We start from the raw sequence: 16014 nt of genomic DNA on the forward strand, positions 1-16014 counted from the left end.
ATGCATCAGAGATTCCGGAGCCCACGACATGGTCTTCGTTCAGGTTGCTCACGTCGCAAAGGTTTGGGCAGCTACCACACCACCAAGAACACCAGACTCAATCCGCCCGTTTAAATTTACGACCCCGAAGCTACACGTTTAATGAAGCTATCTGTCTCTCATTTTTACGAGAAGAGCGTCTTTCTCACGTTGACGTGAACGCAGAGAGATTGCAGGGGGCTGCTTCATCTTCATCCCAACGCCATCATGAAACCGTCATCACACTATTTACAGCACCGGCCCATCCGCTGACCAAGATGGATCTGGACAGAAGCGCTCACTTATGAATCCGATGGTGGGCACGGTGCGAGATGGATAAGCGCAGAAACGAAGAAAAAAAGGCAAAAAAAAAGAAGGGGTGAAAAGGTCTTATTCGGAGTTGTATTAAAGTTTCAACCATGAAAGTTGTTATATGTGCATTGTATTCTTTGTGTTATCAGTTCATCGCTGTGTAAAATTCTTTGTTTTATTGTTTTCGAACTACATAACATCTGATGTAAACGACCTCTCTTGCTTGGACATGTAATATGCCTGCAGTAATTATATATATATATATATATATATATATATATATATATATATATATATATATATATATATATATATATATATATATATATAATAAGAGTTCGTTTTGCTATTAATCTGAATTAGTACTGTAATCAACTTTAGGGTGAAAGATAATTATATTTATAGTGAAAGAAAAAAAACAAAGCGCCAATGATGGGAACCGAGCCCACGACCTCAGAATGTTGCGTCCGGTGCTCTTAAAATTAAATCCTACATCGGCGGCTGTCTAACCTTCTACTTTCTTGGGTATTAATATTGCCTGTAATCTAACCTTGAGAGCGTTCTCCAGTGCCACCCTCATCATTGGCACATCCTGTGTACCGCGAGTGTCACGTGTAACGCGATCAACAGGGGAGGCTGTGCGAGAACTCTCTTGCGCTATACCTATGGCTTCAAGGCTGCCAGAATCGAGACACTCGCCATATAATAAGCAGAATATTGAAGGGGAAATGAGGGATTGGTTATGATGCACGAAGGAAAGAAGCTGACAGTAGGTGAGGTTAAGGAAACGTAGGGGATTAGAATTATTTTTATTAATTTGTTTTTTGCTATTGCGCTGAATTAGTACTGCAAACAATTTCAGGGGGAAATATAATTAAATCCAAAGTAGAAGGAGAAACAACTCGCCAGTGGTAGGAAAAGAATGCATATTTATATAGAAAGATGCGCGTCTATACAGTTATTTATTGCCCAACGTATGGGTGCTTTGATTTTATGCTTCGATTGATTTTATTTTAGAACGCAGGTAGAGGAAACTGTACGCATGTTTGCCACCTCGGAAGCTCGTATGCCGTCATATCGCTGCTGAATTTACGGGTACAAATCCTCTCGTACGGGCCGCCCTGATATTGAGTGCGACTGAGAGCAGTGGACAAGAGTACCACCGTCGATGTGCTAATGCTGGGGAATATTATCAGAGTCTGCTGCGGGCTAAGTGAAACTGAATAAAAATGTATGATGCAGCGCTTTTTTTTTTTTTTCGATTAAACGGTTTATAGCATTAGGTGGTGCAGTACTATGGGTCTGACTACCTACTATCTTCCTCATTACAACACCGGCCAGATATACGAATAGTGGAGAAAAGAATTTCAAATAATGCCAGGTGATCAAAAGGAGAAAGACGTAGTAGAGGGAGTCAGCTTTTGTCGACAACACCAATGCTCTTAGCCATCACAGCTTCCCAATCAGCCTCGTTAGTTCAGGTAATTAATTGCTAAACATTACAGTATAGGAAAACTCATTCCCCATAATTTCGACACACGTACGTAGTTTTCCTGCGTGATCAACAACATGCAGAAAAGCCCTACAAAAATTGGAGGAAAAATTAACTTTGTGTTAAGTATATACGCAGTGAGAACTAGGCAGGGTATTACTTGCGCACGGAAAGGATGGGGAAATAAAGTGAGGCTTTAATTTAGCAACGCAAAGAGCATCGTGTGCGCTAAATTATTCCCATTGTGTACGCGATAGCCCACGAAGCCCATTATGCATTCTCGTTTCGCCAATACCACCGCTAGCAGCGCGTGGCTAGGCCCGTGCCTCGGAATGACGGGTCACTAGCGTAAATTATGCAAGATTCGTTACTACCGCTAAACAAAAAAAAAAAAATATATATATATATATATATATTTTCACTCCAATATCAACCCGAACGGCGAACCAGGAACTTTGTTTCCCCTGTTTTATAATAATGTTCTTTCTTTTTACATTTCGCAATTTTACGTTCTCTACGACGCTTTACTGGCATCGCCTCGCATAGTTTGTGTTTTTCAGCTAGAAGATAGCTGATCGATACACCTGCGCCCGCTTGGAATGAAAAAGGACGACACATGAAAAGAATAAGCTTCAAGAAACACGACCAAAGCTATCGGCGAACGCAGCTTTTTTTCGCTGGTATTCGCGCGGAGCAAACCCATGTTCATTCATAAAGAGATTGATGGAGAGGGCGCAGAAGAAGACGTCCAGATTGAATTCTGTTTCCTCCCTACCCCTCCCCTTTCCTATTATTTTTGTCTTGTCGCTGCGGCGGAATCGCCAGTGTGTTGTAAATACTCTAATTGGCGCTAGTAGAATAAATCCCATTAGAATGACGAGGCCGACGAAATGGCTGGATCAAGTTAACGCGCAGCGGGCGTGCTTTACTTCCGTTCTTTCACATATTCCTCTTCAAACCTTTCTTCTTTTGCGCGCCTCTCGCTGTCATTGGGGCCCCCGTTTAACTCGGCCGCCACAGCCTGGCTGCTTAGCGCGGTGCTAACAGGCGCGTTTCTGTAGTCGGCTGGCACAACCCCCGCGGTTATTTCCGCTTCCTCAGCAGCCGCGTTCATAAACAATGATGTAGGCCGAGCTGCGATGAGAGCTCTGACGGGACGGCGGATGAGGAACGCGGGCAAGAGTTCTCTGAATTTGTTGTACGTCGCGGTCTGCTATGATTCATTATGTAGCGAAAGCTAATTTGAAGTCGCTGAGTGCCTTGGCGGCGCCGTCCGCATTTCCCATTACGCCGAATAAAAGATGCATGCGAGAGAACCGACTCGGCGCGTTAATATTCTGCCCACTCCCTCTCTTTTTCTTCTTTAATGAACGCTTCCTGCCACGTCTCCTCTTTGTCCCAAAGGCAAACGAATAAATACGAAGAGGCTCCGGGATAGAAGTGACTAACAAACAAAAAAGTGACCAGGAGGGATTTCGTTTCGCTGCATACTTTAGGCGACATTTCAAACGAGGCACTCTCATAAAATTTACAAGACACGTGTCGTTCGGAGTGCGGGGCATTGTGCACGTAGACGATGGCGCTCGCATGCTCGTTCCTTGTCCTGGGTGCACAAAAGGCGGATGTCGACGCGCGTTGTAGCTGGGTCGTAAATATATAAGCCAGTGGGGAAGGCTCCTTCTGCCGAGCGTAAAAACAATGCTAGAAGGCCGCATGCTCGTGCAGGCGCAAGGTGTTTGCCGTACGGAGTAACGCCGAAACCGTCGCGAGGACTGCTCCATAATCCTGCTTCATCTTATTTGAATGCGGGAGGTAAGCTCATATTTTGCTGTGGCAACGACGATTGTACTTCAGAGACACTTCCGTTCACTGCTTTTCTTCGCAGCGATGTTGAACTATATACAATAGAGTACAGAAAACTTCTCCTTGTAAGAAAAGGTGCAATCAAAGAGAGTGGAACGAAAAAGTTTTGTTTGAAGCCACGTGCGTTCCCTTGGCCGTGTGGAACGCACGCCGTTTATAGCCATTGGAAGGTTTAGCTTATTGTGAGAGAGGTTTAGCTTATTGTGATCCGCGATCCGCCACCGTGACCCGCTACCGTGCGTGGGCGGGGCGCACAGGCTGATTGGTCTCGACTCTAGAACACTGTAGTCTCGACGCAGTAGGTCTGTGTGCCGACATTCAGTATGTGGCGCCATCTATCGGCGTTAAGGGGGGTCTGGGCATGCGCAGTGGAACGCGCGGTGGCGGATCACGGTAGCAGATCGCGGGTCACGGTAAGCTAAAACTCTCTAATCTTGGCATTTCGCGCTGAGGAGCGTTCTCTTCACCTGTCAGTCAAGTGGCTGTCGTATTTCTATCAGATAATACCTTCGACATTTTGCATTTCCTTTCGCGTCCAGGTGGCAACTGAGGTGTCCGAAGAAAAAAAAAAGTATTCGATTAATATAGATTCAAGCTTCCTCAACATATATGCATGATCTGAAACGTGAGCAGTTTGTCAGAACAAGCCCTTTTGTGACGAGTTTTGAATCCATAAAAAGGGGGTATTTAATCATTAGCACTCACCAAATTACAGACATACGGCTTCAAAGAAAACAGCTTCCACAGAAACTGCGCAGTTTAAGGACTTTAGCCTTGGTCCGGGATTCGAGCTCGGAACAACTGCAACGCCGTGACAGTCACTCTACCAAGTGAACTAACCGAGATGGCTAGCATGTGGTACGGTGAGAGCGAATTGAACAGCTCGTAATGGGAACGATGTTGGTGCGATGTTTTTTAGCTTAAACGGAAATACGGTTCGTATTCAGTGCCTTTTAAATAACTGAACACTGTGGGACAACAAAACTTCGCGCTTGTTGTATTCAAAACAAGTACCAATTATGCGTCCGATTTAACCAAAATCAACAACATTTAAATCAATAAACATACCGTATAAAGCCAGCCACGGTCGATAATTAGCTTTCTTAAGCGCGTAAAATATACACATTTCAACATAGAGTAATTGGTCAAAAGAGAAAACAGCATAACCGCGCGCGGCCACTCAGAATGTATTCTTCCTTGTAACATGTCATAATGATTTTGTTATGAGCATATTTACTGGCTCATAAAATGTAAAACGATATGCGATGCTCATTGGAGTGTTTTTCTTACAGCGATATGTGTACGATAGATTTTAAAAGCACCGAAATCATAAACGAGTGAAAAGAAAGGCTTAAAATGGTGCCGCTAAACGCGGTTCTCCAAATTATGAAGTGCTGATTCGTGACGTCGCAACTGACGTCAGGAATTCGACCCCTGAGTCGACAAATATAAGCTGACTAATTGAAATGTAAGATTTTATTATCTTGGTGAAACGTTGCGAGAGATCCAGTGGTTCGACTGGACTAAATGTTCAGAAGCTGAGTTTGTAATTTAATGGCTGCACGGAAGTCGTCTTGGTAGATGAGTTTGGGCGCTTTTTTTTTTTACATCAAAATCGACACCTCAGGGTTAACTAAACATTTTGCTCATATTGAGGGATTCTAAGGTTTATTGGGAATATAGCGGGCCAACTAAAATTTTCAAGTTCGCACGAATTAGGTTCAAGTAAAGCAACTTTACCAGCTGATGGAGGATGCTTATTCCCATGCAACTTCGAACTTTTCAGGCGCTTGGCTTGCGTGTCTGCTTCGAAATAATTTTTTCCCTTTGCATTCCGCATGCCGTAAACGTTTGTGGTTGATAGGACAGAGTACATTAAATGTTTTCAGGTAGCAGCATATTCAGGCTCCAAAGTGAGAATGTCAGCAAGTCTATGGGGTTTAACGTCCCAAATGGACCTAGGCTACGAGGGATGCCGTAGTAGAGGGCTCCGGAAGTTTCGATCATCTGGGGTTCTTGAGCGTGCACTGACAGCGTACAGCACACGAGCTCCTTGCTTTGCACCTTCATCGAAAAGTGGCCGCCGCGGCCGGTATTCGATTCCGCATCCTTGGGTTCAGCAGTCGATCGACCCTAACCACTGAATCACAGAGGCGGGACCGAGGTAAAAATGAAACTTCTCTTTTTTGCAGCGGATGTTTTTATGTTTTTGGGCGTTGTAAATGCCCCACTTCATGGCTGAAAAAAACAGAACCACTGGCCTGGAATCGTTTTAACGTGCGCGTTAGTGTGAAAGCGTGCAGTATAAAAGGAAGGCTGTGTGCTCACGGCGCAGGATGCAAATTTTCAGCTGGGCGTTAACGGTTTTGTGTTCCTTAAAACAGGTGAGATGAAGTGACAATGGAATTGAAGGCCATATCACAGTTATGGTTCTCGGTAATGCCAATAGATGCACAAGCGAGTGGGCTCGTCGACAGGTGCGGCATGTTGCTTTTGGTCTCCCATTGCAAGCATGACGATTGCAGGTGCAACTGGCTCAAGTCGGTGAAAGCCACTTGCAGGACTCCATGTGTGTCAGTGATGTTCAATGGCGTAACAACTCCCTCTATCCGATCCCGAAATCCCTATGTCGGCTCCTTTATTGTTTTAAGAAGGCTGAATACTCCGCGAAATTGGAAAACTCCCTTTTTGCCAGATTTTATACATCAAATTCGCTGAAAAATAAAATTTCGCCGATTAAACATTACTGGCGCAATCAAAGCTCCTCCTTCTCGCTTCCCTCTCATCTCCTACTTCACTTTACATGCAAATGAAGCGCCGCGTAATTCATACGACAGACAGGCTTGTGCACTTCATGCGGTCGGACCTGTCCACATTCGCGTTCGTGCGATTTTTCTCAGTGAGCCCTGTATTTTCGGCAAAAAAACAAACCACTACCCCACCTACAATTACTGTAATATAGTTGCGCTATTTTTGAATCAGTCAATTCTATAGATCACGATGACCGAATTTTCTTACTGACCTGCGGGAGAGGAGGTGATATTTTTCCTGACTGATAAAATACAGCGAAATAATCAACTTAGTGATTTCCGGAAACGAAGTGACTTGTTTAAAATATAGAAACGTCCCCCCGAAATTCAAAATGCCTTTAGCAACTTGGCGCAGAGGTTTTTGCAGCGTGTTGTTCGGCCCGCAGCTATAGCTCAGTGGTTAGGGCGCTAGACTGCTGATCCTGGCCATGGCGGCCACGTTTCAACAAAGCAGAACTGCAAGGCGCCCGTGGGCTGTCGATGCCAGTGCTCGTTTAAGAACCACAGGCGGACGAAGTTTCCAGGGCCCTCCACTAAGACAGTCGTCATATCCCTAATCGCAGTGGGATGTTACACCTTATAAAACTCGAGCAGCTCGCTGTTCGGGATACACGGTGTATCTCCTTGTTAGAACTCCTTTTCGTTTGCAGAAGCTCTCAGGGAAAACAACGTTGGAGGATTTAGTGTCGTTGAGCCCAATGTAAATTACGTCAGCTAACATTTCGGCGATCATTTCGGTTTTGTGATTAGTGCGATAGCGGTGTATTTTGTATAAAACAACAACTTGCTCTTAAAAACGAGCACGATGTTCAGCTGCGGTGATGGCGTAGTGGTCTGCACTGTAAAAAGTTTTGTTGAAAAATACGGACATTTTCTGGCAGCTGTCCTGCCAGAAATTTTCTGCTCTACTGTATTTTCTGCTTATGATTTTGCTGTGATTTTAAAGTTTTTTTCTGCTCACAACTGATAGAATTTTGTAAATCGACGAAAATTTCTTGTTATGTTTGCATTATAAATGATGCAAATATGTATATATTTTTTTTACTCGTCTTTCATCTCATATGTTTTTGTGCCTGTGACAACAATAAAATTGCGTTAAGCGCCAATTTATTCAATGAGCACCATTTTTAAGGCGAAAGCTTTGCTAACTCCATGACTCCATCTCACAAATATGTCTCGGCGCTGGCAATACTCGATGGCACCCATAAAGTTGGCCGCGCAACAGCCGTTGTGTAGCCACCGAAAAGACAAGTGGAAAAATGTATGACAGATACCACTGTTGCACGGAGCCAACCTCCCTGCTCGTTTGGCCTTATATATGCTTATAGTTACCAACAACGGACCTCTATCTACTACCTCTATCTATAACGGACTAGTTATCTTCTTTCGAATCGAAATTGTTGCGCAGCTGATCGCCGGACAGCGCCTTCGGGGTTGTCATACCATTTCGCTTTCTATTCAGCATTCACCAACTATTCAAGTAAAAATCAGCTTCCGGTAGAAAATAGAACAGACGATATATCAAATTATTTGTCTTTCAATCAAGGTTTCGGTTGGGAAACAGAAAATTAGTTTTTTCTTTCGTGAACGTATTTCGGTCAATGAAGTAGAACAGATATTCCCTGAACGGAGAAAGAAATTTTCTTAAAAAATGCCTGTAATTTCACACACAATTTTTACAGTGTAATACAATGGCCAGTGAAGCTGACCTGTTAGCGCCACCGTGGGTTAGAAACTCACCGGGGGCTATTAATTGCTTTAATTTAGCTTATTTTTGTCTCATCTACTGCTTGCTGACTACCGCCTGCAAAATGACAAGAACAGAACAATCACCTCGTCTCAGAAAAAAACAAAAGTACGATTATACAGCTTGTGCTTCTTGAAAAGCATCGTATACGAAGCTTAAATTCGGCCTAATTAGCACTGACATAACTAGATGTCTTTTTAAAGTTTTAAATAATGTTTCACTCTCCCGCAAAAGAAGCGAATTCGCTCCACGGCTACGACAGAGTAAGGTGAAATTCAACATTTGGAGGCGACGAAAAACTTCGCATTTATGAAGCAGAAATATCTGCTATCGGCGGTTTTTTCATGCACTGCATTGGAAAGAGGGAACGCTGTCCAGCAAGTTTATTCCCTATGTATAAATATCAATTTCTTTTCGTGTCCAATATGGGCAGCGACCAGCTTTATCGATTTAGGAGGAGCATAAGACGTAGGCTCGGGCAATGCAGACAGTGAATTAACATTATGAAAAGCCTCAATGAGTGAATGATAACGCTACCACGCGCCAGAGTTCAGTGTTCGCTTGCTTATTCCCTGAACAAAACCCCACTGAAAGTAATTCCCTGAGGCACCTACCTAACAGCGACAAGAGCTTATGCAAGGCAGTTAAACTTTCGAGCTTGTGTTCGAAAGTGGTAAATTCCACTCCATTATACCTTATTCCATGCCCCTGAGGAAGGAATTTTACTTGAGAAATTTCCGCACTATCAAATCTCTTGGGTGCTAAACTTGTAGCAAAAGGTCCTCTCAGCTCTGTGGTCTCCGAAAGTGAACGCACTACACCATCGATTCCAATTGATTGATTGAATGCGCTTTATTGAATCAGAAGGCTCATGGCCATGGATGGGGGTAAAGGGGAGTAGACAGAATCTTCATTGTTTGCACAGGTCGTCCCTCAAATCATATTGCTCTGACCAGGCCACTAAGGGAGCCATACTTGGCCAGTATCATCTGTGTGTTAGCATCAGTTTCCAGAAGGGAATGGTAGTTCAGGCGGTAGGGTTTGATCTCGGAGCGTCCAGTATAAAAAGCAGGGCAATCTCACAGTAGATGAGACATGCCGCATCATTTTCCCTGTATACTGACGCCAGCGGGCTACAATACGTGGTGTGTAGCCGCATGGACGATGAGCTTATTCAAGAAGACTTCTTGACTTCGGGTGAGGTGGGTTTTTCGCGTAAAAAGTGGTTCTGGTGTGGCCACCTGCATGCGATGTTGACAGAGGCTACGAAGACTGGTCCGTGTATAGTGCATAAGGGCAAGAGAAGGGGTGTGTTGCTCGCCCAAGGTCGAGTAAGGATGAAGCAAGGTGGGTGGGGAAGTAAATGTGGACATCCCACCTGCCAAGGCAGCCGCGGTGTATGCCGCCGCATTGCCCCTTGATTCGTCCGAGTGACCTGGGGTCCATTGAATAACGACAGTTCTGGTCGCGAGTTGAAGCTTAAGGAGGCGCTGTATGGCCGTAGCAGTTGCATCTTGCGAACCCGGAGAAGCGATTTCCTTGTAAGCTTCATAGGAATCAGTACGAATACGCATTGAACCAGTTCCGGTGCAAGTCACTCCTGACAAGGCTTCCCAAATCGCGAGGAGTTCAGCATGAAGAGGGGTATACCTTGAGGTAGGTGCAGACATAAGCGCCTTGAAGGGAAGAGTTGTCATCGCATACCCAGTCCATAGATGCAAATTAGCTTGTAATCGAAGAGTCGGTGTAAATGTCAGTCGTATCAGGCATTCGCTCTTGTCGGTGATGGGCAGCCAGGAGCTCCCGGATTATACTCCGATTCAGTTTTTTTTTTTTTTAGTTTTAAGTTTTAAGTTTTATTGTACGTAAAAAGTTAACAAAACACGAATACAGGAAGTTTGACCATTGTGATAGGCGTAATGAAAGCCGCGTCACACCAGCGCTGGGGTTGACTTGGTGATGGAGGTGGTGATATAAATGAGAAATAATCGGCGGGAAGGGTAGTAGTATTATACCAACCAAGTGCGTTCATGGCAGTCTTTGCGAAAGGTGGCAATAGTGGGTATCATCGCTTTGAAGCAGTGGGGGTCGCATATATGTGTGAATGCAAACAGCGCAGGTCATGAAATCAAGCACACACAGGAATGCAAGCCCCCATACGTGCTATATATATGCATTCGAGGACATATTCCTTGAAAACCTTTGCACTAGTCACACGAAAAACCGACACAAGTAGTTACGACGCAAAGAGTCGGGTTCCTTTTTTTTTTTCCTTTTTTTTTTTAGTCGATATTTATTGCCTCAGGGCATCAGTATACGATATATTTTGTACTCTGGTAAGACGCAGCTAAAATTTGGCGCACACAGAAACCAGCCACTTGTAACATCAGAAACTTGTAACAACAGAATTCCAGGCACAAACAAAGACGCATTAAGAAAAAATGTAAATCATAGTCAGTATTAGTATTTGTGTATACTAGTGGTTAGAATTGTAGATGAATGTGAGCTCTCATTGACGCATTTCATTCGGTAGAGCGGCGCTTTGTTAACATTGGTGTAGAGACGTCGACAATATATCTGCAACTACCATTCTGTTCGTGTCTTCTCTTGGCCAACGGACTATTTTCTGCATTCCTATAGCACTTAATTAGCAGTGCAGCCTAATATAAGTTCATGCCTTATATTTCGCCTTAATTTGTTCTGTAAGAGATAATAGAGAGATTTAGTTTTGCGGGGTTTGCGGGGATTGCGTGATTAGCGAAATAGCGGGTCTGAAATGCGCATGCGCTGAACGCTAACAGCAAAATAGCGCTGGCGCATGCACTCAATTTTTAGAAGTTAGCGCGTCTTTTGCGTATTTAGCGTGAAAACATAGCGGCATCCTTGGATCGGGCAGCCGTCCGCTTCAAACGAAGAAAGAGTCGTTGCAGTTCCGGTTGGTACGTTTACGAGCAGCTACTGATACTGTCGTCTTTCGCTTTCACTATTCATGCTTCGACGACAATGTGCAGGGTGTAAAGAAGCTTTGCTGTTGAGATTCGTCTGGAATCTGATAATCCTAGGCCTAATTGGGTCGCCTACGCCGATGCAACCGCTCTGAATGCAGCGAATTTGGTTTCCAGCCTCGTTTGGGCAGTTGCTATATTTTACTACTAATTTTGGCTACTGTATAATTATAATTTGCGAAAAATATCGAGCTGGCTGTCAAGTTTGCATTGCATCTTTTAAATGTTAAAAGTCTCACTTCAAAGGGGCATGCAAGCGGGGTCCTCGTAGCCAAGACCTACTGAAATACAGACCTGCCCAGATAGCACTGCTCCAGCGCGCACCTTCTAGTTCATAGCCTTCGCCGCTAGGGAACGAACACTACAGGTAACCTGGCGCTACTGTAAACCTGTTAATAAGAAGGGTCTATTAGTTCTGTCATTTTTCTTCGTCGTTATAGTTTATTTATCTGTCCACGCTGTAATGCACAAGCACCTGTTCTGCGCATGTGCAGCGAGTAACTGCAGTGCCGTCGCACAAAGCGGAATCGCGGTATGTCTTCTGGCGAGAGAAAAACATTATAAAAATAAACACTCTCGGCTAAAATACAAAAAGGCAAAGTTTTAGAAATATAACTTGGGCAAAGATCTTTTTTTTTCTAATTTGGGTACAGTTTGTTTATATTAATTTGTATTAATTTGTGATTTGATGATGATGAAAACGACAGACGAACAGGTCAACCGAGCGCCCTCAACGACGAGAAAGGTAACGAAAGTTGGCGCACGAGGTCCCATAGGACCCTGTTTTTTGTGCAGGTCTGTATTTCAGTCGGTCTTGCTCGTAGCATAGGTCCATCAATCCTCAGAGCAGAAGAGAGCAGACGAGAAGCGTCATAATCAAAATGTCCAGCGCCAGAGTCGGAGTGCGGTTTAAAAGAAATTTCATGTACGTTTCATTGCTCATGACGACGCCGCACTGGTGCGAGAAGTGCGGAAGCTGAATCTAGCTGTTTCGAGTACCGGAACAGCTGCTGTATATCTACCGTGGTCTGCGTATGGCTGGTTTTCACGTGCTATCAGTTTTGATTCAAAGCGTACACAACAGTAAAAAAAATAATAATAATAATAATAATTGTCTGAATACTCACTGCTGCGAATTCTTCCGTCAGCTAACTGTGATTGTTGCTTCCGTCAGCCAGCTGTGATTGTAAAAACTCCCAACAATGTAGCTGATAGTTTGAGCCATGACGTTGGACACCACTGATGAATGCAGACCGAAGATAGGTTCCACATCGCACCGGCTGTTGGGATACGCAATCCGCCTTAGTGCAATACAAAGCTCCTGTCGGCCAAGAACCTTAACGCCTTTGGCGCTGGTGAAAGTGTCTGGCACAGCAAGCCTGTTGTAAAGTTGCTCAAAATTCTCTTTTTAAACCGGAACGGATACCTGAACAGCGCAGAGTCCACAGCCGATATATCCAGTTGACCATTCTTCGAGTGGCAGTGGCATATCGTTAGCCCACTTCTGCTTTGCTGGGGGATTTCCAAACTGTCGGCTTCAAACAAGTCAGGGTGAGCGAGCATGTGAGCATGCACTCCTAGATACAGTTCTTCGTACTCCACCCATGCCAACATCGATGGATATCATGAACCATTCAAGACGCTCGACGGTATAGTTGAAAGACGCTTGAAGAATGTGCAGTTCAGAGGCCGTGCGCCGCGCTTGAAGGAGAACGCCGTCTGTGCTTTGGAAGCAGACGTGCGAAACGTTTTGAAGCAGAACGTCTGTGGCGCCTGTAGAAGCAGACGTTCGTCTGCTTCTAAACGTTTCGCGCGTCTGCTTCCAAAGCAGACGGCGAGCATTTCCAGGTTCGTCTGCTTCCACAGGCGCCACAGACGCTCGTCTGCTTCTAAACGTTACGCTTTACTCGCGACTTCAAAGTTAGATTGTCTCGGCTCCTTGTGGCTCAACCTACGTCTTCATTTCAGTGAACATTTTGCTTACCAGGCGGCGCTAGCAAGCACCTCGAATATATTTTCAATCGCTGATACCTCATGTAAAATAGTTTCTGTACCGTTTGCTAAACGCTATACTAAAACTCGCTCTGAGGGTGAGTCTTTTGCAGCACGCTAACTTTATTTCCGTTAGCACTGCTATTTACGCTAACGCTAAACTAAAGCTCTCTTATTAGGAATTCTTATACTGGTTGCAAATTTGGCGCTGCGAAGTGACATTCACGCGCTAATATGGGAAGTGGTAAGGCATAGTGGTAAGGCACAGAAGTGGGAAGATTAACACACTTATGAGCGTGTGAATTTTATTCGCATGTAGTGATATGGTGTCTGCCGGAACCAAAGCAAGTCAGTGCCCGTCGTGTAACAAGTCTAAAACAGTGCCGGTACTGGTGCCTTGGCAGGCGCTGCTTGCATTTGTATTTGTTATCAGCATGCTCACCTGAGCCGGCTTCACGGAACTGCACGAGGTACCGGGTGATGGCGCTGTTCCCCCGGAAAGGCTCTCCCCAGGTCAGAAAGAGGCTGTTGCCCGTCGCATTGGCCACGCTGACGTTCACTGGTGGCCCGGGAACCTCTGGTGATCCCAATGAAATGAGCTCACATCACATATACGTCAGAAAAAAAAATAAAGACGCATTACTACTTAACACAGTGCAATAACACAGTGCAATATGATGTGCTTGCTCCAGAGATGATAGTTACTTACGCGGATGTTCCAACGTGGAGCTCAATGCTAGTTAATGCCGAAAATATGATGATGGACTGATTTTTTATGGCGCAAGGGCATCTTTGGCCAAAGAGCGCCAAAACACAATTAACGCCGAAAACAGACAAAAAAAAAAAAAAGAAGTTTCCATAGCATAGCGCACACTATTAACGAAAATCAACCGAGCTGTGCTTCTTATCAACCTCGGTGCCTTAGCTGAGCTCGTGCAAGCAAATGGAGGCTTCAGTCTTTTCGTTTGCACTATTATTATTTTCGGATGAATCACTTCAGGAAGGACCGAGCCGTAGCAAATGAAAAATTCAATCAGTTTGAGCGAAAAAGCAATGCATTCCAGCATGAAATAATCGCTATCACACAAGACTCCAAACTCGATGTGAACAGAACAAGAAGTGTAAACAGTTGTCGGTGTATTCCGAATTAAATTTCCCGGTAATTTAAGACGAGAAAGAAAGTGTTCTCAAAGGCAACTCGCGCCGGACTCTGTACGGGCGATTTAGCGTGGTAAAACCAGGGTAGGCCTTGCGGTCGATATTGTTCCACGCTCCTTTTCAAGAATTCAAAATGGTTCTCCCAGCGCACATTTAATAAGGCTAACGTCGTTTCATGAATGATCAATGCTTGCCTAAGACCAGGGAAATGGCGACAGAGCCGGAAAAATCGTGCCTATCAAAGAATAAACATGCTTTTCCATTATGCAGAGCCGGAGAGCAGTATGAAAAATAATGAACTAGAAGGTTTATTGAATGAAATAAAAAAGTGACGGAAAATTATTAGACGCTCTCCGGCAAAACTTAAGCAGCGAGCACATGTCAGACATCCGCATTCGCATTAGAGAGTTTTAGCTAACCGTGATCCGCCACCGCGAGTTCCACTGGACATGCCCAGATCCCTTGATGCCGATAGATACTGGATGTCGGCACATAGACCTGCCGCGTCGGGACCAATCAGCTTGTGCGCCCCGCCCACGCACGGTAGAGAGTCACGGTGGCGGATCGCGGATCACGGTAAGCTAAATCTCTCTATCGACATCGGAGAATAATATGCTGAGTACAGGAAAGGATGCTATGGAAGTGGCCAGCAAGCAAAACGTTTTCAGCTGATTTAATATTTAGACACAATTCTGCGAGCGCGTTTCTATACCGTTATTGATAGTGCTCTACTTTCGAATCGCTGACGAATTACAATAATTTCGATCCTGATTTGAGCGCCTCTTGACACTAATATTAATAAAAAAAAAACCGACAGGACTTCCTTCTTGAAGGTTCGCTTTAAATTATGTTGGACTTCAGGCGATAAGAGCTGGGACCACGATGCCTTTACACACAGTATACAAGAATGGAGAGAGAGAGAGACAGAGAGAAGTATTAGGCGGGAAATATACTCGACGCTTCGGTTAAGCTTATTCGCCTGAGGAAATAGAGGTCGCGCCTAACCACAAACTGGCTTTCATATGAGCACAGCGTAGCTCCAGCATGGCAGTGATGAATGGGACGATGATCGGTGTTAGAAAATAAATAATTTCGTCAGCTGAAATAGAAGTGCGAACCCCCGTGGTTTTAAACATGGTCGCGAAGTTGTGCTAAAGAAAAAAGTAAACTTCGTTCAAAGAAAAAAGTAAACATAGCATTCATTGATTACGAAAAAGCATTTGACTCAGTTGAAACCTCGGCGGTGATGCAGGCATTGCGAAGTCAGGGGGTAGACAAGCCGTACGTGAAAGTGCTGGAAGATATATATAGTGGCTGCACAGAAACCATAGTTCTGCATAAAGAAAGTAACAAAATTCCATAAAGAAAGGTGTTAGGCAAGGAGACAATCTCCCTAGTACTATTTGCAGCTTGTTTAGAGGAAGTATTCAGAGACTTGTAATTGGAGCAGTTAGAGATAAGGGTAGATGGAGAATACTTCAGAAATCTGCGATTTGCCGATGCCTTGCTAAGCAACTCGGGTGATGAACTGCAAATAATGATTGATGACCTACACAGGAAAAGTAGAAAGGCAGGCTTGAAAATCAATATGCAGAAGACTAATGTAATGTTCAACAG

At 44.4% G+C, this 16014-nt stretch overlaps 1 protein-coding gene across 1 annotated transcript in view; it reads right to left on the bottom strand.

The window, feature by feature from the left end:
- The window catches only part of LOC146204259 (cell adhesion molecule Dscam1-like), a 541302-nt gene that overhangs the window by 54792 nt on the left and 470496 nt on the right, over positions 1-16014 (bottom strand). Inside the window, exon 9 of the mRNA XM_084589211.1 lies at positions 13682-13816. Coding sequence (XP_084445337.1) covers positions 13682-13816 — 135 coding nt within the window. The remainder of the gene's footprint in view (positions 1-13681; positions 13817-16014) is intronic.

This window comes from Amblyomma maculatum, chromosome 1, assembly GCF_055883805.1.
Source record: "Amblyomma maculatum isolate TAMU_Amacu chromosome 1, ASM5588380v1, whole genome shotgun sequence".
Taxonomy (NCBI): Eukaryota; Metazoa; Arthropoda; class Arachnida; order Ixodida; family Ixodidae; genus Amblyomma; species Amblyomma maculatum.